The 25,916-nt window shown below is 50.4% G+C and overlaps 1 protein-coding gene and 1 long non-coding RNA gene across 21 annotated transcripts; one reads left to right on the top strand and one right to left on the bottom strand.

Moving 5' to 3' along the window:
- Positions 1-2,681: 2,681 nt before the first annotated feature.
- Positions 2,682-23,346, top strand: LOC123648817. 7 transcript variants are annotated; one of them, XR_006738793.1, is made up of 10 exons: positions 2,682-3,370; positions 3,702-3,818; positions 6,672-6,847; positions 7,153-7,340; positions 9,143-9,289; positions 9,773-9,965; positions 14,113-15,772; positions 17,678-18,049; positions 20,084-20,124; positions 21,592-23,346. It is a non-coding gene; the product is annotated as an uncharacterized LOC123648817 (long non-coding RNA). The 7 variants fall into 7 exon arrangements; XR_006738792.1 differs by lacking the exon at positions 20,084-20,124; XR_006738790.1 differs by lacking the exons at positions 20,084-20,124; positions 21,592-23,346 and having other exon boundaries at positions 14,113-14,263; positions 15,008-15,772; positions 17,678-18,424.
- PCID2 (PCI domain containing 2) lies at positions 2,814-25,796 on the bottom strand. 14 transcript variants are annotated; one of them, XM_045566677.1, is made up of 17 exons: positions 24,805-25,164; positions 24,304-24,556; positions 23,977-24,175; positions 20,903-20,992; positions 18,756-18,829; positions 17,775-17,840; positions 16,825-16,866; positions 15,916-15,970; positions 15,319-15,422; positions 12,519-12,594; positions 11,495-11,636; positions 8,413-8,513; positions 7,402-7,475; positions 7,129-7,254; positions 6,132-6,255; positions 5,354-5,434; positions 4,904-5,275 (listed from the first exon to the last, which is right to left on the bottom strand). In XM_045566677.1, the coding sequence occupies exons 5-17, from the start codon at positions 18,827-18,829 to the stop codon at positions 4,979-4,981; spliced, it is 1,362 nt and encodes a 453-aa protein (XP_045422633.1). In that variant the 5' UTR covers positions 20,903-20,992; positions 23,977-24,175; positions 24,304-24,556; positions 24,805-25,164; the 3' UTR covers positions 4,904-4,978. The 14 variants fall into 14 exon arrangements, 12 of the variants coding, with proteins under 12 accessions (XP_045422629.1, XP_045422628.1, XP_045422627.1 ...); XR_006738788.1 differs by lacking the exons at positions 23,977-24,175; positions 24,304-24,556; positions 24,805-25,164 and adding exons at positions 2,814-4,892; positions 25,171-25,789 and having other exon boundaries at positions 5,050-5,156; XR_006738787.1 differs by lacking the exons at positions 23,977-24,175; positions 24,304-24,556; positions 24,805-25,164 and adding exons at positions 2,814-4,892; positions 25,171-25,788 and having other exon boundaries at positions 5,050-5,195.
- Positions 25,797-25,916: the final 120 nt, after the last annotated feature.

A 25,916-nucleotide genomic window follows, 5' to 3' on the forward strand; every position in this document is an offset into this window, starting at 1 on the left:
ACATCTTGCCTTGACCTACACGACTGGATGCTCTTCAACAGCACCAGTGCCCAGGCTCCCCCCCAAATTGGAGCTTGCTTGGCAAGGGGGCTCAGCCTTCATCCGCTTGGCCGTGACCGCATGGGGTGGCCACAGTGACTGCTGCGCTTAGGACCTTCAGGGCCGCAGCCCTCCTGTGTGCACGGCCCAGGCACTGAGATCAGTCTCCGGGGGGCTGGCTAGAAGCTTCCAGAGCTCCTCAGGGGATTGCACAGTGCAGGTGGCTGGAGGGGCCACCTCTCCTCACGCCAGAGGGCCAAGTTCTCGCCCTGTCACAAGTCAACGCTGTCCCTAGGTCCCTAGGCCCTCGCGTTAAGTAGTTGTGGAAACCAAATGGACTCTGAGTAAGCGGAAAAGGTTACCGCAGACAGGAGCTCCCACGTGTTCCAATGTCCTCTGCATTTTTCGTACCTCCCCTAAGCAAAGTTTAAAAGTTCTAGTACAAAAACTCCCCAGAAACGTCATGAACAGGATGGAGCTTTTGTAAACAGGAGATATCGCAAGGTTAGGAAAAATCAATGGGAATGAGTATCCAATTTCCCAGAAACGGTCTGGTCCTGAGCGGGAGGGTGTTTGGAGGAGCCGCCACGCCGTGTTGTGCCGGGAGGACTTTCTGGGCAGACGCGGTGTCCGGGGCACCCTCCTGGCCCCAGCGGCAAACCTGGGCCCACGCCTGTCTCTCGAGCCCCGAGGCTCATGGGCCCAGGGCATGCAACTGCCCCAGGCCTCTGCCCCCAGCGTCCCCTGCTGTGCGAGGATGGCGCACTGCTCTGCACGCCTTGGTGACGGGAAGGAAACTGAGGCCTGAGGAGAGAAGGGCGGGGGAGGTCCTGCAGGAAGCGAGGGACGAGGGATGCCGTGGGGACGCTGGGGCTGAGAGCACAGCTCTGAGATTCCCCAAGGCTGGAGGATTTCCTGCCCTCTCTGAGTGCCACCGTCCTCCTCGTCAGCTGTTGAACCCGCTCGCTCTGGCCCCTGTTGGCCCAGGCGGGCTGGTTGCTCAGGGCACGGGGGGTGGGGGGTGAGGGGAGGCCCAGGGAGGGTGGAGAGCGGCAGGGCCGGGGCAGGAAGAACGAGGCATCCGCCCTCTCCATAGCGGGAGGTGCCGCGATGCCACCTCAATGCCACCGGGATGCCCATCTCCTCCCTGCCCCTGCCCCTGATGCCGGGGCCCCTGGGGGGCTTCACCATGGGGAGCAGGAGGGCGGGACCCTGGTCCCCTCAGGAGGATGTGGAGCCATCTGTGAAGAAGGGGACAGGTAACAGGACGCTCCAGCAGGGCAGCGGTGGCAGACCCCACCCAACTGCGCAGGGAGGAGTTGTCCCAGCAGGACACGGCCGGAGCCAGCCCCAGGCCTTAGTGTGAAGCCACAGGAAACCAGATGTTCACAGGGGCTCAGAGTGTCACCCCAAAAGTGACTCCTGTAAGGTGCTTTATGCAGGCAAAGCCGGGGACACACCCTCTTCCAGGGAAGGCGTAGGTGTCACCAATAATGGGACAAGCGGGCGGCCCATGGCCTGGTGCCAGGCTCCGGGGAGGGCACGCCTACCTGGCGGGGAGCTGAGCTCGGGGACAGCGAGGCAAACCCCACTGAGCATGGCCTGGCCGGGTCAGCAAGGCCAGAACCACCTTTGCACTCGCCTCAGCGAGGCTCAGGGGCCCACACGAGGGGACATCGCGGGGTTCCCATCAGACAGCCCTGGCAGCACTGAGCCCACATGCAGATGGGGGTGTGGGGAGAAAGACAGAGAGAGAGTCAGAGAGATAGAGACATAGAGAGACAGAGATGCAGAGAGAGACAGAGTCAGAGAGGCGGAGGGAGGGAGGAGGAGGAACGCCCGTCGTGGGGCACTCCCGTGGGGACGCCCTCGTGGGGCACTCCCGTGGGGATGCCCTCGTGGGGCAGGTGTGTGACCGGTAGGTGGAAATGGGGAGGTGTGTGCCGAGCACGTTTCTAGGGGTCAGAGCTGCGCTTTGTTCTTACGGAAGGCCCCGGTCACTCTGTGGTGCTCACACTGCAGGGAGACCGGCTGTGCAGACCTGGGGATAGGCAGGGGGGTGCCGGGACCCAGGATGGAGCAGACGGGACCCTGGGGAGCAGGCGGGAGAGGATGTGGACTGTCCCCACATGGGGACAGCGTGGCAGAGCCCACGTGGGCAAGACGCCAGTGTGGCCGGGTGTGGCGGGAGGCCCAGCTGGCCGAGGGTCTTCCGAGCTGACAGGCCACGCGTGCACCCTGCACGGCTGTGTTCCCGCCCCACCTCCAGTGTGCACTCTGCCCTGCCGGCCCCACCCCCACAGTGGCCTCCGCACGGAGGGCTGCAGGGACCCTCAGCTGACCCCCTGACCCCTGCAGGCGAGGCCTGTCATTTGCGGGGGCCCCGCCGGCCTTGGCAGCAGGTGAGCGGCCTCAGTGCCCTCCCCGGATGGACTTTGCGGCTGTGCTGACCCTGGCGTCGGCCGACTCAAGGACAAAGTCTGGGCACACAGGCCCCAGTTACAGGAGAAAAACAAACATGAACCACACGTGTGTTTGAGCAGGAGCAACTCACACAGAACCAGAAAAAGAACCAGGTGGCCGGGCACGGTGGCTCACGCCTGCAGGCCCAGCACTCTGGGAGGCCGAGGCAGGAGGATAGATTGAGCCCAGGAGTTCGAGACCAGCCTGAGCAACAGAGTGAGACCCTGTCTCAAAAAAAAAAAAAAGATACCAAAAGCAGCATGAATTTACTCAGTGTCACTGAGCAGTACACTTAAAAAAGGTCAGAGTGGTAAGTTTTATGTTACATATATTTTACCACAATAAAAATATACTTTGCTTCTTAAAAATTGCCAATGACCTCAAAGAAATTAAAATACCCCAGACCACAGCCCTGCACCTCGGGCTCAGGAGGGAGCCTGAACCCCACCAAGGACTCTCCACACGGTGGCGCCAGTGAGGCAGGTGTCCTGCTCCGCTCGGGTGAGGCTAGATTTGGGGGGGGCCGTTCTTCCATGTCTTTCCTGCCCCAGAAGGTCCCTGATCCAGGAGGAAGGTCCAGAAAGGCGCTGGCGTCCCCCAAGCCCTGAGGAACCCATGGATGCGCGACTGTTCTCGAGTGCACCGGTCCATTCGGGTAAGTTTGAGATTCTGGGGCCTGGCCACGGCCATGTCACCTGTGTCTCCTCTTTCCTGTCTCCAGGGATCTTAGGGAAGTTGGGCTCCAGGTGGTCACATGCCACTCGGTCCTCAACGTGGACGTCGGGGCATGTGCTGTGGTCTGAGCGTGTCCCCAAAGTTCACACGCTGGAAACTCCACGCCAGGGCAACAGTGCGGAGAGGCGAGCAGGTGGGGAGGGCTCTGCCCTTGGGAACGGTTGATGCTGGCATCGGGAGTGGGCTCGTTACTTCGGGATAAAGGACGAGTTTGCGAGACATGCCACTATCTGAGGAACCTCCACGAAAGAACACATGCCTGCATCAGCCAGTGTCACTTCAGCCTTGGAGGCAGGGCGGGGACGGTCTCTAAGAATTGGAGCCGCGGGCCCCAGAAACCCACCCAGCTTTGTGATGAACCCACGCTACCCACATAGGCCCCCAGACTCACACAGCGAATTCACCTGAAGTGGCTTCGGGGTGGCAGTGCCCCCCAGGCATGACAAAACCACAAACCTTTTCAGGAGGAACCTGACCAGGTCCAGGTGCCACTGGGACACGGCTGCTGTGAGAAGCCCAACCTCATAGACGTGAGTTGACTGAACATGCGATCACACGGGGAATGCAGTCAGACCTGAGAGGTAAATGGCCGGGTTGTACACGGGCTCATGTCTGGTTCTGCACAGAGCTGTTTGGGGGGGTCCTAGATTTTGCTGGGGAAATTCCACAGAGGACACCCCAACAGTGGGGGCCCTGGAGGGAGGAGGTTGGCACAGTGGTGCAGAAAGTCCCTCGCCCCAGGTGCTTGTCTCTCCCGGGAGACGGACGATTATTTCACACAGAGCTCAGGAGGGCGAGCGTGGGGAGATTCCCAATGCCTGGAGGATTCACTGCCGTACGATCTGGCAGTGATTATCTTTGCGATGACAAATGAGAAAACTAAGCCACCGTGTGCAACAGTAGTCACTGCGGTGGTCTGTCTTTGCCCCCGAATTCATGTGTTGAGACCTCACCCCAGCGAGGCTGTGTGAGGCTGGGCCCTTCCAGGATAGGTGGAGGGAGCCAGCACAGACGAGGACGGGTGGCACCATCTGTCATTGCGGCTGTCACCAGACACTGAATCTACCGGGGTCTTGATCTTGGACCCCCCGGGCTGCAGAACTGTGAGCAGTACATTGCTGTTTATCACAACGCGAACATCCCAGTTGCATGCTGTGTTTCAGCAGTGCAGCCCACGAGAGGGCCCTCGCCAGAGCCCAGCGCCTGGCAGCCTGCCTCAGTCGGACCCCGGCCTCTGCAGCCGGGAGGTCAGAGCTTCTTGTCCAAGCCGATCAGCTGGTGGCATTCGCTTAGCAGCCTGAGCTGGCCCACACTGTCCCAGACTTTACGATGGTGAGAAAGTAAAAGCCACAGGTTCAGCAGGAACCGTGCTTCGAGCACCACGCAGCCGCTGTTGCCCGCCCTCGGCACAGCAGCCAGAAAATTCCAGGAGACACTCAGCACCTTGTTGGAGACAGGCCTGTGCCGGGTGATTCTGCCCAGCTGCAGCTGACACCGTGTTCCAAGCGCGTCTCAGACAGGCTGGGCGAAGCTGCCTTGTGCAGTACTCAGTGCACAGATGCATCTTCGACCTACGGTGCTTTCAACTTGCAGAGGGTTCCTGAATGTGACCCCCTCGTAAATTAAGGGGCATCTCTACAGGCAAGCTATAAAATCTGGAAAGTTTAAATCAAATTAAATTCTGCCTTTAAAAAGAAGCTTTAAGTTAACCAAGCATTTTGATGACATAAAATATTCAAATTTAATCTATAAAAATAGATGTATCCTGGAAGATATAATGAAGAATATGCTGCTTGAACAAATTCAGAATACCTTTTTTATAGAAAGAGCTGCAACTGGGAACAACACTTAGGAAAAGTAAACCGGAGCCGCCTTCACACAAAGCCGCCTTCTCCAAGCTGCAGAGGCGTTTGCATTTTCTGAGGAAAGAGTTCCAGGCCTCCGTGAGGTTGGCATCCCTTACGAATAACGAAGGAGGGTGGAGATGCGTGGGTGTGCGGGCACACTCAGGGTTCCCAGCGTCGCGGCACCACGGGGCCTGCAGGGCTGAGTTGTCAGCACCAACAGGACCCTGGCGACAACCGCCCCAACGCTCAGGACCACGCGCTCAGCATACCGTGGACAGTGGCGGGAAGGGGTTCTGCTTGCTGACCACCAGCTTCTGGTGCTGGTGCGATATGTAGCCCTTAATGTGACCCTGCAGGAAAGAGAGAGAGGAAGGAGTTGACGTGTCTAATCTGAGCCACGGCGCAGACGAAGCGTGATTCAATTGCTCCGTTCCCGGCAGGAGCCTTCTTCCCCGGCATGGGTGCACTTCAGCTCACTGGGCAGACGGTGACTGGAACTAAACACAGCCGGCCCCACACCTGTGGGTCCCCTTCTGTGGATTCGGCCAACCACAGATGAAAAATACTTAGGGAAAAAAGCACCTGTTCTGAGCATGCCTTGTTTCAGTTGTTATTCCCTGAACAACAGCGTAACAACTATTTATACGGCAGCACTCACGCCGTATCTGTTGTTGGAAGTAACCCAGAGATGGTTTAAAGCACGCAGGGGTGTGCAGAGGGTGTTTGCAAACACTACACCGTTTTGTATCAGGGACTTGGGCGGCCGAGGACTCTGGTGTCCAGGGGGTCCCGGCCCCTGTCCCCCATGGCCACCGAATTCCACACACAGGGCTGAATGCACGTACGGTGGAGAACACAGAAATACATATTACATTCACCCCTCAGAAGGCCCTTTGAACAGTATTTGCTGGGATAAAATCAGCCCTATCAGAAAATACCTTCACAAAAGCAAAAGGCTTTTTAACAGTTTTACCACCACTGCATGAAAACTTCGCATCGAGACTTTGTCCCGCCACGAACGGCTGCCAGGGCAGAGCGGGGGCGCACCATGTATATCAGGTTGGCCAGGATGCACTGCACTTCGTCGATGTCCACGTCCTCCACCTGCATGAGCCTCAAGGCTACCAGGAAGGCGTCCAGGGACAGCTGGTGTGTTCTGAGCAGCAAATACCTGGAGGGGGAGAGGCGTCCACTTGGTCACTAGCAGGAGCACAGCACTTCGAAGGCCAAGAAGGGCACCACGAGTCCGCAGGGGAAAAACATCTTTGAATAAACCAGTGTTGAAAAGGGTGAAAATAATTTTTCCACCTACTAGATACACTCCAAACACTCTCTAAAAATAAGAGCTATTAAATATAATTTGACTTTTCAATTAAAAAAAGCCACTAGGCCACTAGTACAAATACTATTTTTTTTTACATTAACTGAGTATTTCATTAAATTTAAGATGTGTATTTTTTCACATTTGAGTGTCTCTGAAATCAGCATGCAGCTGACAATGGATCGTGTCTTACGGACTCAGGGAAATATGGGCTTCCTGCTTCTGACAGACCCACAGCCGTGTAAAACCTCTGCCTTTCTTTGAAGCTTAATTAACTGAGATCCTGGTGGGACCCGGCCTCAGAGGAGAGGCGACGTCCAGTGCTGGGTGTGAGAGGAGGAGCAACCGCATAAATGTCTGACCTGACAGACAGGAGTGGGCTCGGCCGGCTGTGATCCAGGAGGCGGGGTCGGCCCCAGCTCCCGCTGGCTGCCGGTGACAGGTGAGCCCGACGCCCCAGTCCCTGCTGCCAAGTCTGCTCATCACACAGAACCTGCGTTATCCCCCAGAAGCGCCAGCAAAGCCTCTACTGCTCACCTGCGTCTGCGCCCAGGCGGCCAGGTGGCAGTGGGCGGGGCGTCTCATTTTATTCCCCACAATTAAAGGGAAACGAGGGGTCCCTGCCCAGCAGGGCGCTCCCTCCCCGCCTGCAGCGCGGCTTTCACCAGCTGCCAGCTGTACCCCAGCCCCGCTGGGGTCCCCACGTCCTCGGTAAATGCTTACACTTTCTTAAAGAGGTTTCTGTAGGTGATGATCTTCAGTTTTTCGAGGATAAGGAAAATACCACAGCGAATGAAAAACGTCTCGTGCTTGGCCAGCGCCTCGGTCAGCAGGAGCAGGTTGCCTTCGCTGGCGATGGAGGGAAGACGCCACAGCCACAAAACAAAATCCCGGAAAGAGCGCGTCAAAAACCAGTGACTTCTCACACACATCAGGTAGTTTCTATCAGTTTTATGTTTTTAAAAATCTCAAGTGGAAAAGAATAAAATACTCTACCTTACGGCTTTGGTTACCTCAGCAAACTGCATGAGATGGTACTTTTTCAAGAGCTCAATTGTTGGCATATGACCCTGAAACAGTTTTCCAGAATGAAAATGCTTTCATCTTTCACAGAATTGTCTTTGATAAAATTCTTTACAAGGAATTAAGTTTTTAAAAAACTGCAACCTGACGCTCTTAGAGTTTCTACACAGGTAGCTGGACGAGGATTAACAACACACTAGCACCCTGGGAAAACAGCACTGGTCCGGAAATACGGGCACCTGGCACAACAGTTTGTCACTTAGTGACATGTGACTTTGACCTTGGCCTTCTCACGGCTCGCACTGTTTATGTAACAGGAGGGGAGTGAAACCGAAGAAACACTAGTATAACCGTGAGATTTAGGAATACGGAAATGTCTTCCAGAAGAGTGGGCTAAAAAACGTGAAACCGATTGTCTTGTAAGTAGCGTTAGGTACGACATCGCTGCTTTTTCAATCCCAAGCCATTCTGAACCACTGAAGTTTTAGCCGTGAGTGTGCACTGCTTTATTTTCTTAAATTTTTAAAAGGGAGAAAAGAAAGCTCTGTCACTTAAGGATGTGTTAGTCAATTAACTTACCAGTTATTTGACATTTCTTTTCAAATATCAAAAACAAATTTGGTGAACTAAATAAAATACCTACAGACAGGCTGGAATGACATTTTTTTTCCACTGCTGTTAATTTAGATTTTTAGGGAGAAATATAATAATATGCACTTATTTTATTTGTCATATGAATGTTAAACTTTTGAGTTAGATACTTTTAAGAGAAACAGAACACAAGCAAAGCTTTTCTAGAAGGGTCTGGAAGTGGCAGCCATGGAGAGCCCTGTGGTTCGGGCCAATCACAGGCTTATCCCTGCTCTATCTTGGGGCAACCCCCACGCAGACTGCGACCGGCCACACCCCATCCGCTGTTCTTAAAAAGCCTATCAGCTGCTTTAAAGCACCAGGATCTATCAAAACTGAGTATCACTCACTCACCAGTAGCATTTTCACTGGAAGCAAATATATCAGAATCATCCTTTTGTTCTTCTGGCTCAGGCGGTGGCAGTGCTCAAAGGCGAACGACAGGTACTCCTCGGCTGCAGAGACCACCAGGGACCGTTGAGTGTTGGTCCCTGCCGTTTGAACCCCAACACGACAGCCTCGTCCCAGAGCTCCCAGTCGCCGCACTCCCTTCCTGCCTGATTCTACCGTCTTATCCTTGCATATTTTGTTCCTCCTTTTGTTCTCTCAGAAGATAGGAGCCCAGCTTCATTTCTGTCATCAATGATTTTCCTTAGGTAAAACCCATAGCCCCAAATTCAACAAGAACTGCCCGGGAAGTTCTGCTTAACAGAGGGAAAACTGAAGAAATTAACTTCCCTTGAGAGTCTGACTTGCCTACGGTCCTCTGGCAAGCCACCGGGCTCGGGATGTTAAAAGTTTTTAAGCTGCTCAAACGATACCCACATTCGTGGAAAACATAAAAACATATTTAAAAACGTACCTCCATTACTTATTTTAATCATGCATAAGTAAACAGAATAAACATAACTTAGAGAAACACGCCCTCCAGCTTAGTATGTAATTCAACGATCATATACCTTCCACTTGAAATGAACGTAAGCTTTAAAAAATGATCGTATTAACTTGTAATATATACATTCTGTCCTGACAGCAATATTAAGAGGGGATTCCATTTCATATAAAACAGACTTGAATTTAACAGATTCAAAACACAGAAATGATTCAGTTTGTCGAGACAAACCCTACCGACCGCGCGGCACAGACCTGCCAGGAGTCTCGCGTGCTGACCGGCCACTCTGAGGGCAAGGCTGCGTGGACCTGCACTGCTGCTGAGGCTTGAAAGGCAAAGGTGAGAGAATGGCAGGGATCCTGGACAACGGCTCTGCCTCCTCCCCAGACAAGGGCAGGCTTTGCCGACACCGAGTCTGGTTCAAGAATTAGGGAGGGGAGGGCAGGCGCGGTGGCTAACGCCTACAACCCCAGCACTTGGGGAGGCAAAGGCGGGAGGATTGCTTGAGCCCAGCAATTTAAGACCAGCTTGGGCAACACAGCAAGACCCCATCTCTACAAAAACTAAATAAAAATAAAAGAACTAGGAAAGTGAGATGTTCCCTCAGACAGAGGCACGCTACTGTTTATGCTTCCTGAACAGTGACATTAAGTCCCAAACATGAGAGACCTGAGGTGCGCAGAACTGCAGAGGCAATCTCCTTTGCAGACCGTGTCACCAGAAGCAGCAGGCCCTGGGGTCTGAGGGAACCCACCCTGAGAACCACTGCCTCTGCTCCTCACTGGTGCGGCTGTCTCACAAAATAAATGTCTCATCTTGCAGTGAGTGCGCGTGCCGCAGTGCCTTCCAGCCACCGAGTTGTGCCCGCCAGCAGCCCTGCAGGGCCGAGGTCAAGCAACAAGGATTCAGCCGAAAGTCCGCACTATCCCAGCTGCCAGAGCTGGACTTCCGCAGCCCAGACCCTGAGACGTGGACCCTTCCTACTGCCCAGGGCCGGGCCCAAATCCCCATGGAGGTACAAAAACGCATTTTCTAATAGATAGTGCATGCTGAGATGTTCTGCTGTCTTTGAGGGGACTTCACATATTTTGCATCAAACAATATATCTTGGTTGGAGTAAAAAATATCTAGAAGAGTATAAATCTCTGACAATATATTTTTGAAAGTGTATAACAAATAACTGAGATACTCCAAATATTCTTTCTTACATCACATAAAATCACATGAAAGAATTAAAATCAACACAATCTCTGCAGACATTTTATCCACTTCAGCACAATCAGGGGCCCTGGGAATCCCGGCAGTAAAGTGGACATCAGAACCACCGAGAGCTCACGTGCCAGTGCTGGCTTCTTAGCGACACAAAAACTGCCTGATTAACTGAGTAATCTCAGAAAATCACAATCTCTGTGATTTTCATTTTCTTTTACAGTAAAATATTAGTTTTAGATGATATGGTCTTGAAGGAACTCTTTAGCTCTGCAGGTTTTAGAAACTATGACTACATAGCAGCAATATTAACAGATCACTTCTGGCTATGTAAGGCACCCAAACATATCACTCAGTGAATCCTCAGAGGAAAAACTTGTCAATCAATACCTTAACAGAACTCAGTAGAATATAATTTGAAAGTTTCTACCCTTATGCTTTATATTTTAAGAAAAAACAAACAGATGGGAGAATTAACCAAGAAAAGCCCTTCTTTAAAAGCCCTAGATCTACTAAAACTTTTGTGAAAGAAAATGAAAAGTTAGTCTGCAGCCAACAGACTGAAACACCAGAGCAATTACTATCCAAGAGCTGGCGCTGCGGTGAGCAGAGCAGCCAGGGCTGCAGCGGCACAGGGAGAGGCCTTTGCACTCGCTTGTGTCGTTCTGTGCAGCTGCGGCACTGTGCTCAGCAAAGAGCTGCAGAAGTAAGCTTAGAAGTCTGGTTTGAGTGCAACACAAGAGATCACAAAGAACAACCTCATGCCCGCTAATCAGAAGGTATAAAAAGGAAAACAGACTGGCATCATGTTCTTGAGAAAGTCAAAGACAAGCTAGTATGTTAATGTGATCTCAGGACATTCAGCACTGTGGCAACGAGGCTTCCCTGAAAACCACAAACACGAAATACGACACCAGGCCCCGGCACACATCTCCACTGCTTGCTGAGTCATCCCACGCGGGACTTTTAGGCAGTAAGTCAGGAGCTGAGCTCAGTGTTGTCCTCATCTCCACGTCCCATGTCCCCATAACTAGCACATGGACAGGGCCACACGGCTCAGGGAACAGGCCTGCTCAGTCAACGCAGCAGGGACGTCCGCAGGACTGAGAGACTCGGACACGCATTCAGGACCCACCCAGGGCAGAGTAGGAACCTTCAAATATAACTTTCCCTCATTTAATCATTGTCAGTGTCAAATATATACATGTGTAACTTGGACTTTGTTACACACATATTCCACCTTAATAATAAAATACAGTAATTGTGTTCTCTGAAACACTCAAGTTGTTCAGAAGGCAACATCTTATTAAAACACTGGAAAAGAGATGAACACACCTTGCTTAAAGTCGCTATCAAACATGGCCTTGCGCCCGACGTAGTACTTGTAGGTGACCCTCTGTGCGGTGCTGTAGTCGTCCTTCAGGTTGGAGCTGTCGATCGCCCGGATCAGTGGTTTGCACAGATGGAGCTTGTTGATCTAGGATAAATAACAATCCATTTAAAATATTTAAAAACAACAAAAACAGGTGGTAGAACAAACATAAACTTCTACTTTCCTAAGCATAAGTCTCCTCAAAATGGGAGTTACAGAATTCTTTATTGAATAATAAACACTAAAACAGCTGCCAGGCCAGATGAGCTCACTCTGGACGGCGCCGAGGAGCCTCCCTGGGGCCTCTGGGCCTGTCCGTGTCTGCTTCCGCAGTCAGGAGAGGACGCAGGCTCCAGAGTGAACCCACATGCACCGGAGGCCCAATTCCACACCAGCCCAGGTGCTTAACACACAGGTGCCTTAGTTTCTCCTGGTGCTAGTAACACTTACCTGGGAGGCTGAGTTTTGTGTTTTGTTTGTTTTTTGTCTTTTATAGAGACCCTGTTCTCTGGGCTAGAGTGCAGTGGCATCATCGTAGCTCACAGCAACCTCAAACTCCTGGGCTCAGGGGATCCTCCAGCCTCAGCCTCCCAAGTAGCTGGGACTATAGGTGTGTGCCACCATGCCCGGCGAATTTTTTTAATTTTTTGTAGAGAAGGGGTCTCACTGTGTTGCCCAGGCTGGTCTAGAATTCCTTGTCTCAAGTAATTCTCCCACCTCGGCCTTCCAAAATGTTGGGATTACAGCTCTGAGCCACCCCACCCAGCAGAGTTTTAAATATGATATTTGTAAAGCATTTTGGAATAATGCCTTGCACTTAGTAGGCACTCACCCAGTGTTAGCCACTAGGATTATGAATATGCTTATGATCATTTCCCAAGCAATGCCAGAAAGGCTAGCTAATAATTAACAGAAATAATACAATATGTAGAAAGACAGGGAGAAAGAAAACTTACAAAGACATAAAGTATTCAAATGGAAGCATACCTTAAAGTAAATTTTAAATAACTGATTCACCAGAAACAGCATTCCCCACTTCTTAGAGTCCTCTATACCAGCACGACTATGGGAAAATAATTTTTTAAAGTTACATAAGAAGTAAAAATCTTATTTATAAATTACAAAATAAACTGCTAAACAAATTAATATCTTGAAATAAAATCTCACAGCTCAAGTCATATTCATCAAATAAAAAAACTTTAAAAGATGTCTTATAGGTAAACTTGGGGTGAAAAAAAAAAGAGCAAACCAGGAAAATCCCAATTAAATATCTGGGTAACATGTCCCCCTCCACGGCAGCAGCTGAAAACAGCCTCGTCTGCAGCAACATTATGTAAAAGCTAGTTGTTATAACGCCTTTTTGAAAAATGGAAGAATGTTTTCTCTTCTCATTACAACCAAACGGACAAGCAACATGCACAGGGTGAGTCTCAGAGGAAGACGCAGAAAGTACCAACTGGGGAGTCTGTTTGTGCGAAGTTGTCAAACAGGCAAAACTAACCCACAGTGGGAAAAAATCAGAACAGTAGCAAGGGACTGCCTGAGAAGGGGCAGAGGAAAATTGCTGGGGTTTGGGGCACACAGGTGTGTGCACTCGTCACAACTCAGCAAATACAGTTAATATTTCTGTGTAGCTCACTATCTGTAAATTTTACCTCAGAAGACAAAAGAGAAAGGGATGCATCTAGGGGAAAGTGTGCCTGTGTTTGCAATTAACTGTGAGCCACAGTCACGCCACACCTGCAGATGCTTCAGTCAGCGCGAACTGCTTGTCCAGCAGGGCCCGCAGGTCACAGTGCCGCGTTGTCACTGCGCCTCTCCTGTGTTTAGGCCCGTGCAGACACGCAGGCACTGCCCGCGGAGCTCAGCACAGGAACATGCTGTGCCGCCCGGGCGTGCGGGAGGCCGCGCCGGCAGGGCTTGTGTGGTGTGCCCTGCGAATCCACACAGCCACGAAATCGCCTAGTGACACGTTTCTCAGAACACATCCCCATCCACTGGTGCCTGATGTACATTGTTTAAAAAAAAAAAAGAATTAAAAGAGAAACTGAGATAAACTGACAGATGGACAGAGGGAAGACACGAGAATGGATATAACAGAGCAAGGGCAGCACGTTATCAACAGCAGAAGTGGCGAGTGTGCAGGCATTCACCGTGAAATTCTTCCAACTTTCTTTCCTGAAGGCTTAAAATTTTTCATAAAACACTGGAATGAATTCTGTTGAGTCGGCTATGTGTTTTCACTCTGCAAACTATTCTTCCACCAAAGAGCCTGCAGCTCTCACTGACAAGGGTGCCAGAGAGAAGCCCAGTGGCAGGTGGCCAGAGACACTAAATCCAGGGACATGAAGTCAAGGCACAAAAAAGTGCCCAGCACAGAAAACAAGCAGGCTGTTCCTAAGCCCGAAAAAACAAAATTGCTCAAGACCAAAATATGCCCATACAGAAACACTTAAAGTAATGTAAAAGCACAATTTAGTTTTAAAATACCAAAGCCTCTTTTATAACTGCCTACTTCACTGCTATAACTGGCTCTTTTACCTGACTTTTACCACTACCTAACAAAACTTTCTCTCTCTAGGATTCATTATCCTCATCTGAAAATGGAGACATAATAATTCTGCTATACCTACTTCAAAGGATTATGGCAAAAAAAAAAAAAAACCATGAAAAAACACAAGAAGAAGTGCATAGACAAGTACTTTGTAACTCATACAAATGCTTCATTTAAGGTAACATCCTTGCGGGTCTGACACCAGGAACAATGACCTCTTCTGGAGACATGTGGCAAAAGCAAACTCCAAGAAGAAAGATTTGTCACTTGGGGTTTGCTTCTGTCTTCCGGGTACCCACCTGGGAGTGGAACTGCTGGGTCACATGGTGATCCTATGTTTAACTTTCTGAGGAACCGCCAGGCTCTTCTGCCCAGCAGCGGCACCGGTTCACATCCCCACCTGTGTCTGTCTGTGACCACAGCCTGCTGGTGGGTGCGAAGGGGCCGCACTTCAAGTGACGGGTGCGTGTGCACTGGTCACCGGCACCTGGTGAGGTGCGGCACCTTGTTATGCACCCACTGGCCACTTCTGTCTCGCCTCTGGAAGAGTTTTCAAACCCTTTGCCATTTTTAAATGGGATTATTGGCCTTTTCACTATTGAGTTGTAACAGTTCTTTAGATATTCTGAATACTAGACCCTTATCAGATGTATTATTTGCAATTTTTTTTCCCATTCCGTGGTTGTTTTTCACTTCTTTGATAGTGCCTCTGAAGCACAAAAGTTTTTAATTTTGATGAAGTCCACTTCATCTATTTTCCTGCTGTTGCTTGCACTTTTAGTATTGTATCTGAGAAACTGCTTACTGATCGAAGGCCAGGAAGATCAGTGCTGTGCAGAGATATGCAATCTAACAAAACCTCTAGTATTCAATTTCAATATTCAAGTATTTCTAGTCTTAAGAAACATTTACTGTGGGGCAGGCGCTTTGACGGTGAATGCGACGCGGCCTCACGCACTCTGCCCATCAACAGCAGTCGCGCACCGGCCACCCCGTGGGTGAACGGGAGGTGCACTCCACTACCCGTGTTGAAGAAAGGAGATTCCATCCGCCGCGAGGCCACTGGAGAGAGGCCTCAGAGGAGGCTGAAATCTCCAAAACAAGTGGAGACTGCGGAAGGGGAGTCGGGGCGGGCGTTCCGGGCAAAGGAAACCGCATTCGCCGCAGGCCTCGGTGGGAAAGGGTCTCGGCCCGTCAAGGGACTTTCTGAAGCCCCAGCCCCGCCCCACTCACGTGTCACTGGCGCAGACACGGAAGCAGCTCATCAGCAGCTCCGCGGCCTTCTCCAGCATGTCCCCAGCTTTGCTTTTTCCTTTCTTCACCAACTGCTGATCTGCCTAAAAGAATATAAAAAATTTATTTTTTAAAGAAAAAGCTGGTACAATAAGAGTCAAAGTCCCAAAAGGTTCTAGAGAAATTCTAGCATGTACTACAGTATTTTTAAAAATTGAGAAGTCTATACATTGTCCCAATCCTTCTGCAAATCAAATCTGTCTTCAGTGAGTCCAGCTCAATCCGGCAGCATCTGGAAGCCTCAGTGCATTCAGCACCATGCCCGCGAGAGGCTTTCTCCTGCCTCGGTCCCTGACCTTCCCGCCCAGGAACGGCCAGTCAGAACCCTGGAAACAAACATCTCTGGGACAGTCACGTCACCACCGAGCCTGAGTCTCCCTCGATACCCCTGCAGGTGAGCCGGTGTCAAAACTGCTTTCCCGACAGCACACCCCACCCCAGCGATGCAGAACTCTGGGAGAGACTACACGAAATTAAGCAACAGATGGTCACTAAGTTTTAGGTTTAAAACAATAGTGATAAGGAAATTAAACTTACGTTATTGGCAAATACTCGAAGGTCTAGCGCTACCGCATACATGACTGGCAGAGCCCTACGGGGCAAAAGCAAACTCGGGTGAGGAGGCTGTGAGGTCTGAGACTCCAGGACCTGGCGGCAGAGCACCTGCACCCCGGGCTGATCACCAGACTGGGGTCCTCACCCCTCCAAAACTCTGACGTGAGGCTCGGGGCAAGGCCACGCCTACAGGGCCCACACCCACCACCCCAGCCCTTCAGCTTCCCAGGGACCCCTCCTTCCCCTCACTCCCCACCACCATCCCAACAGCCCCGTTAAAAAAAGACGTGGTTTGGGAAGATGTCCTAACAGGAGCCAGAGTATGTGATACACAGTACGTCCTAAACAACTTTTACATCTAGCTGGCAATACTGTACTCCTTTCATGTGTAGATCTTCATGTAACACAGGAAAAAGGTGGGGTTTTTGTTTGTAAAAGGCCTTTGGTTATTTCAGTATAAACAAAATTTCAGTAACAAACTTATAGTTTGTTAATGAATCATAAAATTCAGAATTTATAATACCCTAATATGATTTATATCACCCACTGAATTAGGGTTGGTCTACCTCTTTTATCCAAAATTTAAAAATTGACAAATGAAGGAAAAAATAGTATTTGATAAGTATTTAGGGGCACGCAAGTACTGAAATAAAAATAATACTTTAGATTTAGATAGACACACGGCAAACAATCTGGCTGATCTGCCATTTAAATTTACACAGATGGATTATAACTCCACAATTCTTCTTCATATTACCACATGTCAAGACACTGGTAACAAATATGCACATAGAAAATACAAGACATATTTATTTAAAACAAATTTTTTTAAAGTTTCTGCTTAAAAAAATTTCTGCTTGCTAATTTCCAGCTGCTTCTTTTGACACTTACCAGTTTTCTTCTTTGTGGGCCTGGAATGCCCGGAGGAATGATGTACTATTTTAAGGAAGGTATCAAGTAAGAAATTCAAATGATGCTACGTTTGGTAAAAATGAAGAAGAAGGGGCTTGAGCTTTAAGGGGAATAGCCCACCCTCTAGCAGGCTCTGTCACAGAGGAATCAGTTCTTGAAGGAGAGGCATGCGCCTCCAGTACAAATACCTGTGTATCAGGTGTACATACGCTAGATATTTAGTTCATGCATGCTTTCTCCAAATGAAGAAAGACTTCTTGTTATCACATTTCTTTAATCTGCAGTTTCAAACATTTTATTCAATTTATCTGAGCCCAGATGATCACAAGTTACATTTAAGTGCTTTAGAATCTGTAGGATAAAACAGCATTTTATCCATTATAGAATTTTTGAATTCCAAGGAGACCTACCTAGCTAGCAGCCCACTCTCTTCTGTGTACAATAACATCTATAGAGATACATACAAACACTCAGAACCTCACTGATGGGGACCCTAACTGGAAGACGACATTTACGGGATGTAAGTGAGAAAGTGGCATGCAAGTCGCAACCACCATTAAATGACAGTGTGTCTGAGTCCACTCCTGTCCATGTACGCCTGAATTCGGGAGCTTTGATATTTCACCAAGGGGACTCAGCCAGTCCCTGTGACTACACTTACAAAATATTACTCTTCTCAACAGAATTAATAAGCCCTTCCTCTTAACCAGTGTTCTTTCTCATTATATACGTACTTGAATGAGCCTTAAGATCCATGCTAAATTCACTACCTGAGTGAAATAGCTAAAATGAGTTTTTCTTCCAAGATATTTCAATTCCTTTCTGACTGCAGGTAGGAACAGCTGGCCCAACATCTCCAGATCTTACACCCCAAATCATCCACTGTATCTGTTATACACTGCACGGCGGCCACAAACCACAAAAGATATTGGACTATCACGGTCTGGCACTTGTAGGCCTCTACGAAGTCGTGGTTCCCCACCGCAAACGTGCACCTGCAACAGAAACGTGGAGGCTGAGAGCCAGGGCGTCGGAACAAGCATCGCCTGATAAACACCCAGACAGCATTAGCAGATCGCACAGCTCACTCCATCCCAGCCGCCCCAGTTCCCAACTGGTCCTGGAACCGAAGCTGGAAGCTCCCACCCGGCGGGAGGCAAAGGGTCAAGGCGGAAGTAACAAATGACTGTTTGAACCAAATCAGGTTGGTATAAAACGAGACAGACACCCAGCTGTAGCAGGGGCAGACACACTGTCACGGTGTGGCCCTTGCACCCCGGCAGTGGGCTGACCGTGACGCCCCACCCACACTCCCACCGGGTATGGTTGGTTCACTGCCAAATCCGGAACCCAGCGCCCATCGTGCAGAACTAGAAAGCCGCAGGCCCCTCCCAGGCACAGTGGCACCCAGCGCTTCCAAAGACCCTGCGGGGCTCACAGAGCCCCCCTGACCCCCAGCCCAGCCTGCTCTGAACAAGGCAGCACAGCTCACTGGCTCTAGGACGCAAATTTCTGCCTGGACTGATGCTTTAGAAATAAAGGCAGGAGATACAAAGGATAAATAAAAAGCTGTATTTTATTTGCTTTCTCAACTCTAGTCCATTTCCCAGTGAGGCAAAGAGGTTAAAAAATATATGTATTTCCATGAAAAAAGTAAATCAACTGTTAGGCTCCATACCCTACTAAATAAAAAAAAAAATACTATTTGGTCAACGTGATAAATATTAAGAGATTTTCTTTTTTGTAGTATTACACAACAGGCTTTACCAAAGTGAAATTATAAACGCATTTTTCTACTTTTTCAAAGTCAATTATTTGCTGCTTCAAGTATAAGATGATGCAAGATAAAATCCCTGGTCAATTCAGAAATTTCCAGATTTGTGTGTTTTTCTTCCTCACGAACAGACTACCTTAAATGAGCTGCGAACATCTCATCGTAAGGGGGTTCCAAAACCTGCTGACACTTCTCTTCCGGAGAGGCCATCTAGTTCATAAGAAAAATGGTAAGGATTAAATCAACAGGCACAGAAAGAATGCAAGGTACAGAACAAGACTTAGATCTGTCTCCAAAGAATCCGCACTTCATAGCTCACGGTAACTCTGCACTTAGCACTTCTAGATAATAGGTTCATTACTTCAGCAAGTATTCACCAATACTTCAAGTGAACAGGAAGCCCCTGAATATACTTCCGTTTTGCCCACTGAGGGCCAGAGACCAGTCCAGGCACTTCTCCAGCCCTTGGACTGGGATTCCTGCCACTGGCCCTGGCTCTCGGGCTCTGGGACGCAGGCTGAACCGCACCCCAGCTCTCCTGGTCCCCAGCCCGGGGTGGCAGATAGCAGGACTCCTCAGCCTCCAGAGCACATGACCGAGTCCTCACAATCAATCTCCCTAGATATAAATATAGATACAGATATATCCTACTGGTTCTGTTTCTCTGGAGAATCTTGACTAATACATAATGGATTACACAACATTGAATTTTTTTATCTTTTTTTTTTTTTTTTTGAGACAGAGTCTCGCTCTGTTGCCCGGGCTAGAGTGAGTGCTGTGGCGTCAGCCTAGCTCACAGCAACCTCAAACTCCTGGGCTTAAGCAATCCTCCTGCCTCAGCCTCCTGAGTAGCTGGGACTACAGGCATATGCCACCATGCCCGGCTAATTTTTTTCTATATATATATTTTTTAGTTGGCCAGATAATTTGTTTCTATTTTTAGTAGAGACGGGGTCTCGCTCTTGCTCAGGCTAGTCTCGAACTCCTGACCTCAAGCGATCCGCCCGCCTCGGCCTCCCAGAGTGCTAGAATTACAGGCGTGAGCCACCGCGCCCGGCCTCACAACATTGAATTTTTTAAAAAAGCCTGTGTGCACACTGATACGATAAATACATACGCATATCTGCATGTGTGAAGGTGGGAGGAATGACAGTACCAGAGAGACTGCTGTTTCATAGCCCTAATGAAATTACCGATCCAGACAGTGGCCCGTGAATGGAACCATCACACGGAAGTTAACGGGGAATCTCACAATGACGGGGTTAGCCTTAGACGGCCATGGGACAGAGAGATGGGTGTCCCCTGATGCACTGCAATATGACGCCCACAGCACCAGCTGCAGAGTATTCCGGCAGAGCTGAACCTGATTTCATTGAGTCTCTAGCACTAGCTTCTATTGAGAGCAATGGTTTTCAGTGTTGTCTGCACATTAGAATCACTTAGCTAACTTTTTTTTTTTAATAGAGGCCTGCTGCTATCCCAGAGACTGCTTCACCTGGTCTGAGGTATGGTCCGTACGCTGCCAGATGTAATCACCAATAGATAAGCCCATTTTCTTCCAAAAGAAAGGCTTTGCTCCCCAATGGGAACACACTCCAATATTATAATGGATATCAATGAAGAAACAGGACTTTACAAAATATTTTCTATAAAAAATATCACTTCAATATCACTCATTCTCATCAAGAATACTCTTATTTTCAAGCACGGGTTGGCAAAGGCTTTCTGGAAAAGGCAACACAATGAATATTTTGGGCTCTGTAGGCCACAGATGTCTGTGGACGAGGCCACCTGGGCCGCCGTAGCAGGAAGGGAGCCGTCAGCAACACACAGACCAGCAGCTCTGCTCTGCTCGGCTCCAGTAAACTCCGCAGACAACCCCAGGCTGGGCCTTGGGCAGCTGGCCTGGTTCTGAATAAGAACATAAATTAAATGGAGACGCCTGTGGCGCATGCCGGCCTTGGGGCCTTGCGGACAGACAGGCCTGGACGGAGTCTTAGCTCCACCGTGCCCCCCTCGGGGCAATCCCGATTGCCACCTCACTGCTGCAAACCTCAGGCTGTGCAGGAAACACACGCAGGAGTGAGAGCCGCACGTGCTGGTGTGGGACATGACACAGTCCGTGCTCTACACATGAACTGCAATTAAGAAATCCTAAAGAAACTTTCAAATTCTCAAATAAGAGTGACAATATTAATTTTCTTTTATTCCTAAATTTCTCTTAAGAAACTTGTTACCCTGTAATTCTCTCCTGACACCCGGGTGCATAACTCTTTCACCTACTTGAAGCCGCGGGTTTGCAACATGAGGATGCTTGAAAGACACCAGCTCTGCACAAGATGCTCCATCTCTGGTGTCGATCGCTTCGTACACCTGAAACATTTGAAAGGGAAACCTAAGTAGAAAGTAAAACATTCTATTCTAATAGAACCTAAACAGGACGTTGTACACAGCTAAATTCAGGTTCCCTATTTTGAAAGGAGTCAGAATAATCAAAATGTACCACGTCAAGGCTCTCTTTAGCCAGTAAACATAACTCCATTTCAAAATGAAACCTTCCAGGGGCAAGAAAACAGGTAAAGCAGGTAAGAACAAGCAGAGGTGCTATTTGGTCATTAACGATGATGAATTGTCCTAGTTTTACTCGGTCACACTAGCATGTATTTGAAAATTTACTTATATAGCTTATGAAAAAAAAATCAGCTTAAAACCCACATATTTCCAAAATTCAAAAGGCTTTGACCCAACCTGGGCCGGGCCCAGAGCCTCTCGGCCCATCTCCCTGCACACACAGGCCTGCACCACAACAGGCGCCTTGCAATTAGAAAACCAAATGTGCTTGGAAATTGTATTTACAAAAAGCCATAAAAATTCTAACTACATAAATGAAAAGAAAAGCTAAGCATAAAGCTGCACATGTAGTATAATTCAACTACGATAAAATTAAGTGTGTCACTTTTATGCCCACACAGGACTCTGACCAGGGACAGCATGGGGAGGACATCCCAATGGCCAAAGAACATGTGAAAGGCTCTAGACTCTGCCCCAACCACTACCCATCCGCAAAATGCAATGAGCTACCTCCACGCACCCACCACAGCACCCACAATTGAGAACACTGACAATACTAAGTGTTGCCAAGGATACAAAGTAGCTGGAATGCCTGCACACTGGTGGTAGGGATAAACTGGTACAGCCACTGTGGAAAATTGTCATTTCTACTAAAGCCAGCAAACGTCTGCTCTCTAACCCTGTGATGCTACGCCCCATGTCCACACCCAGAAGAAGCGGAGGCACGTGCCCCCAGGACACACACAGGAACCCAAGTCCTTCCCGAGTTTTCAACTGAGAGCATTGACTAGGAAGGCTGACGCCACCTTCCCCAAAACTAACTTACGTGATAAGGAATCTGCCACTTAACTATTCAACCCAACTACACATGCCTTTACATTTTGAAACAGTAACTCCCCTTGTAGGATTTACCTTACAACTAGAAACAGAAGATACCTGCGCTTGGTTACTCCTTCAGGGACTGCAGGTAATCACAAGATACTGGAAACAGGAGACCGGCTGAATAAACTGGGAAACAGCTATTGTAAGGCATGCGATGCAGCCATTTTTAACGATGAGGAAGATCTCTGAACTGACGTGGAACAATTTCCGGGATATATAGTTAAGTGAAAAAAGCAAGCTGTATGAAGAGTGTACGTAGAATGCTGCCTCTCGACAGGGCAACGGAAGCATGTGTGTTTATGTCTTTGTGCTTGTGTGCCACATATATTTCTCAAAAGCACATACAGAGAAGAGAAGGCAGAATCTAACGAAAACAGCTCTCTACAGAGGAGGTGGCAAAGAGATGAAAGAGAGAAGGGGAGTTTCTGAGCACGTTTTTAAACATACTGTTTATTTATGAACATATTCAAGAAATACAATAAAAAGGAAAGGCAACCTTACAACTGAATACAAATGGAAGATATGTATCTAATGTCAAAGGAGAGCATAACCATTAAAGAAAAAGAATGTAAGTAATTTCTGAACACAGAACTTCATGGGATTTGAGTGTCCTTATTTTAAGGACACAAAGACTGCAAAAGAAATCCTGAATTTTACTTAGTAGACTCTGTTGGTAGTGGTGCTGGTGTCATAATTCCGAAACTGCTTTGTGGGTACAGTAAATTTATCAGAGTTGGGGACCACGGTCCTCAGTATTCAAGAAAGGAAGATACTAAAATAGAACAAGGGAAAGTGAGAATCCCACTGGACTAGAATTGGAGGTATGAGTAGGAACTTAATGATTCGTTTTATCTTTGGCTGAAACCATCTGAAGACCTCCAGGCTGTGGTCACAGGTTTTATGCCTTCATAGGAAAACCATGGCCTTCCAGAGCCAGCCCTCATGACCAATTCCATGTGATACTGCAGGGTGCCACTCAAGGTCACATCACGTCCCCACCTCCTAATATTTTCAAAGTCACAGATGGCTGCAGTGTGACTTGAGTGCAAGTAGTATGAAAACCCATCACTAAACCCAGGCTTTCTCTTCACAGCCCTGACCACAGGTTTAGGAACTTCATCCAAAAGGTAGATGGATGGATACCAAGAGCCTTCACTGGCTTTGGGAAGGGGTTAGGTTTCCTCTTCAAAATAACTGTGCTGGACACCTGTAGTCCCAGCTACTCAGGAGGCCGAGGCAGGAGGATCGCGTGAGCCCAGGAGTTTGAGGTTGCAGTGAGCTATGATGACACCACTGCACTCCACCCGGGATAAGAGAACGAGAAAGAAAAGAAAGGAAAGAAAGAAAGAAAATTAAATTAGTGTGCTGGAGATCAATGTTTTGGAATTAAAAATATTGTATTTGCCAACTGTCATCAACAAGCTAAAGGTGGCCCAGAGAGGGCAACGCCGGCCGCTGCCTGTCCTCTGCAGGAGGAGGGTTTCCAGTGTCTGTGATCACGGCTGGTGTGCAGCCCCCAGAAGCCTCCAGCGGCTCTAAGGTCACCCTTAGGGAGGGTGGGCAGCTCAGGGGGTGCATGTGAGGCAGTTCTCGGGAGGGAGCGCACCCTCCTGGACCAGAGCAGGCTCATGCGTCTTCTGTACTAGCCATCCCATCCAGGGCCAACCCTGGGCTGGAAAGTGAAGTCACCAATCCCACCCAGGTCTTGTGCCTTCCACAGCCACCCTCCACGTGCCATGTAGGCTGCCTGGCCACAGGAGCACCGAGGCAGACTTTGCTGTTGCTCAGCCAGGGCCAGTCAGGCAGAAAAGCAGCATGGGGCCCTGCTGGTCCGCCCAGCTGAGCCCCCCCCTGCTCAGTGTGAACATGACATTCAAGCCGAGAGCCTCCTAAAGCCATCTCACCTTCCGGTTTCAGGTGCACTCAGCCCCTGCACAGCCTCAGTCCTGAGAGCCTGAGGACACACCTCACTCTGGTTAGCAGGGACTGTGGCCACTGGTCACCCTTCAGCACAATGCTCTGAATGTCTTCCAGGCCTCCAAAGCCCTTTCCAGGGGAAACCCACAGGTGACGAGGGCTTGGAGTTGCAGAACTGGGGGAGCACTGTGAAATATAAGCACACCCCAGTGGTGGGAAGCTCCAGGGCACGGGAGTCACCCAGGGATCAAGCCCTCGAGTCAGACACCAGGTCCTGCCAGTGAGCAGGGAGGGCCCAGCCAGGGTACGCTCACTGGTCTCAGCTCATGCTCCAGGAAGCGTCTTCTACCAGGGACCTCCCAGGGTTGTCCATGGTGACATGAGGTGGCCCACATCCTGGGCTCTCCTTGGCCAGACCCACCTGAGCTGCACCCAGCACCTCAGGCATGACCTGGCCAGCCCCATGGCTCATCTCCACAGGACCTGGACCCCAGGGAAGGCCCCAGCTTCCTTGAAGACATGGATTCCCGTCAGTGCCCCTGCCTCGATGACTACATTGTAAGGAAGCTGGGGTGTGAGGGAAAAACAGGGATGTGACTGTATCAGCAAACCTCAGAGACGTGATCAGCTCCTCAGTGGACACGGGGCCCCCGGCAGCCCCGCCAACTCCTCAGGCGCCTTGCCAACTATGAATACATCTCGCCGCAGCGCCTTCAGCCCCCAACTGGACCGCGTAGCCAGACCCCCAGGGAACACCTCCCGCCTCAAATCCCTCCTCCTTTCTTCCACCAGTGTCCAACCGAAACAACACTGACCAAATCAGGCCCGTCAGATCCACCGAGGGCACCGACCCTGTCGTCCATCCCTGTGTCCCCAGGAGGGACGACACGTGCGTCTGCTTAAATCACGAGTGCTCCCCATTCTGCGGACCCGAGCTCCGAGACACTGTGCCGACCCTGCCTCACCAGCACGGCGGCCCAGCAGAAGGAACCCCGGGGCAGCCCCTCGGGCCCAGCCCGCCGTTTTTATGCCATCAGCGTTAAGACACGAAGACTCGGACAGGGAAGGGGCAGCGAAGCGGCGGGAGGAAGAGGCCTGAGGGCGCGAGGCCAGAGATAGGACACGCAGGGACAGGCTGAGGCCCACCCACGCCGCGGTGCGTTTCCCAAGCCGGCACTTACCTGCTGCAGGTACTGGTTAATGGTGATGTGCGCCATGGCAGCGAGCACCGCCCACAGCACCAGCACCACCACCACCAGTTGCAGCCGCTTCCGTCACTTCCGGCCCAGGGTCCGTCTCCGGCAAGGCGCCCCCCCGGCCCCGCCTTCCCCCGCACTTCGGTTCCGGAGGGTGGGCGAGCGCGCGCGGTAGCGCGACCCCGGGACCGGCTGGGCGACGTGCTCGAGCTGGGTCCCCGCCTCAGCCCGGTCGCCTCCGGCTCTGCCTGTGTCTGGGCCCGCCGGCGCTGAGGGGGTTTGGGGTTCAGCGGCGAGGGCAGCCCCACGGCGAAGCTGCCTGTCACTCCGCTGACCCCACGACTGTCGCTTGTGAGAAAACGAGCCTCTCAGGATGCTCCTGGACCCCCAGCCCTAAGCGGAGGGGTTCCGGCGCGCCTCCGAGCCCCACCTGGGGTTGGGGTGTCCCAGCGCGCCTCCGAGCCCTAAGGGGGGGTCCCGGCGCGCCCCTGACCCTTAACTGGGGGACGTGTCCCGGGACGGCCCAGAGCCCTTCAGGAGGGTGTCCCGGCGCGCCCCCGAGCCCCTAATGTGGGGGCGCCCCGGCGCGCCCTCAGCCCTAAGGGGGGTTCCCGGCGCGCCCCCGAGCCCCTAATGTGGGGGAGGCTCCGGCGCGCCCCCAGCCATAAGGGGGGTCCCAGCGCGCCCCCGAGCCCCTAATGAGGGGGGACGCTCCGGCGCGCCCCCGGCCC

The sequence above is a fragment of the Lemur catta genome, chromosome 13, assembly GCF_020740605.2.
Source record: "Lemur catta isolate mLemCat1 chromosome 13, mLemCat1.pri, whole genome shotgun sequence".
NCBI classification, from domain to species: Eukaryota; Metazoa; Chordata; class Mammalia; order Primates; family Lemuridae; genus Lemur; species Lemur catta.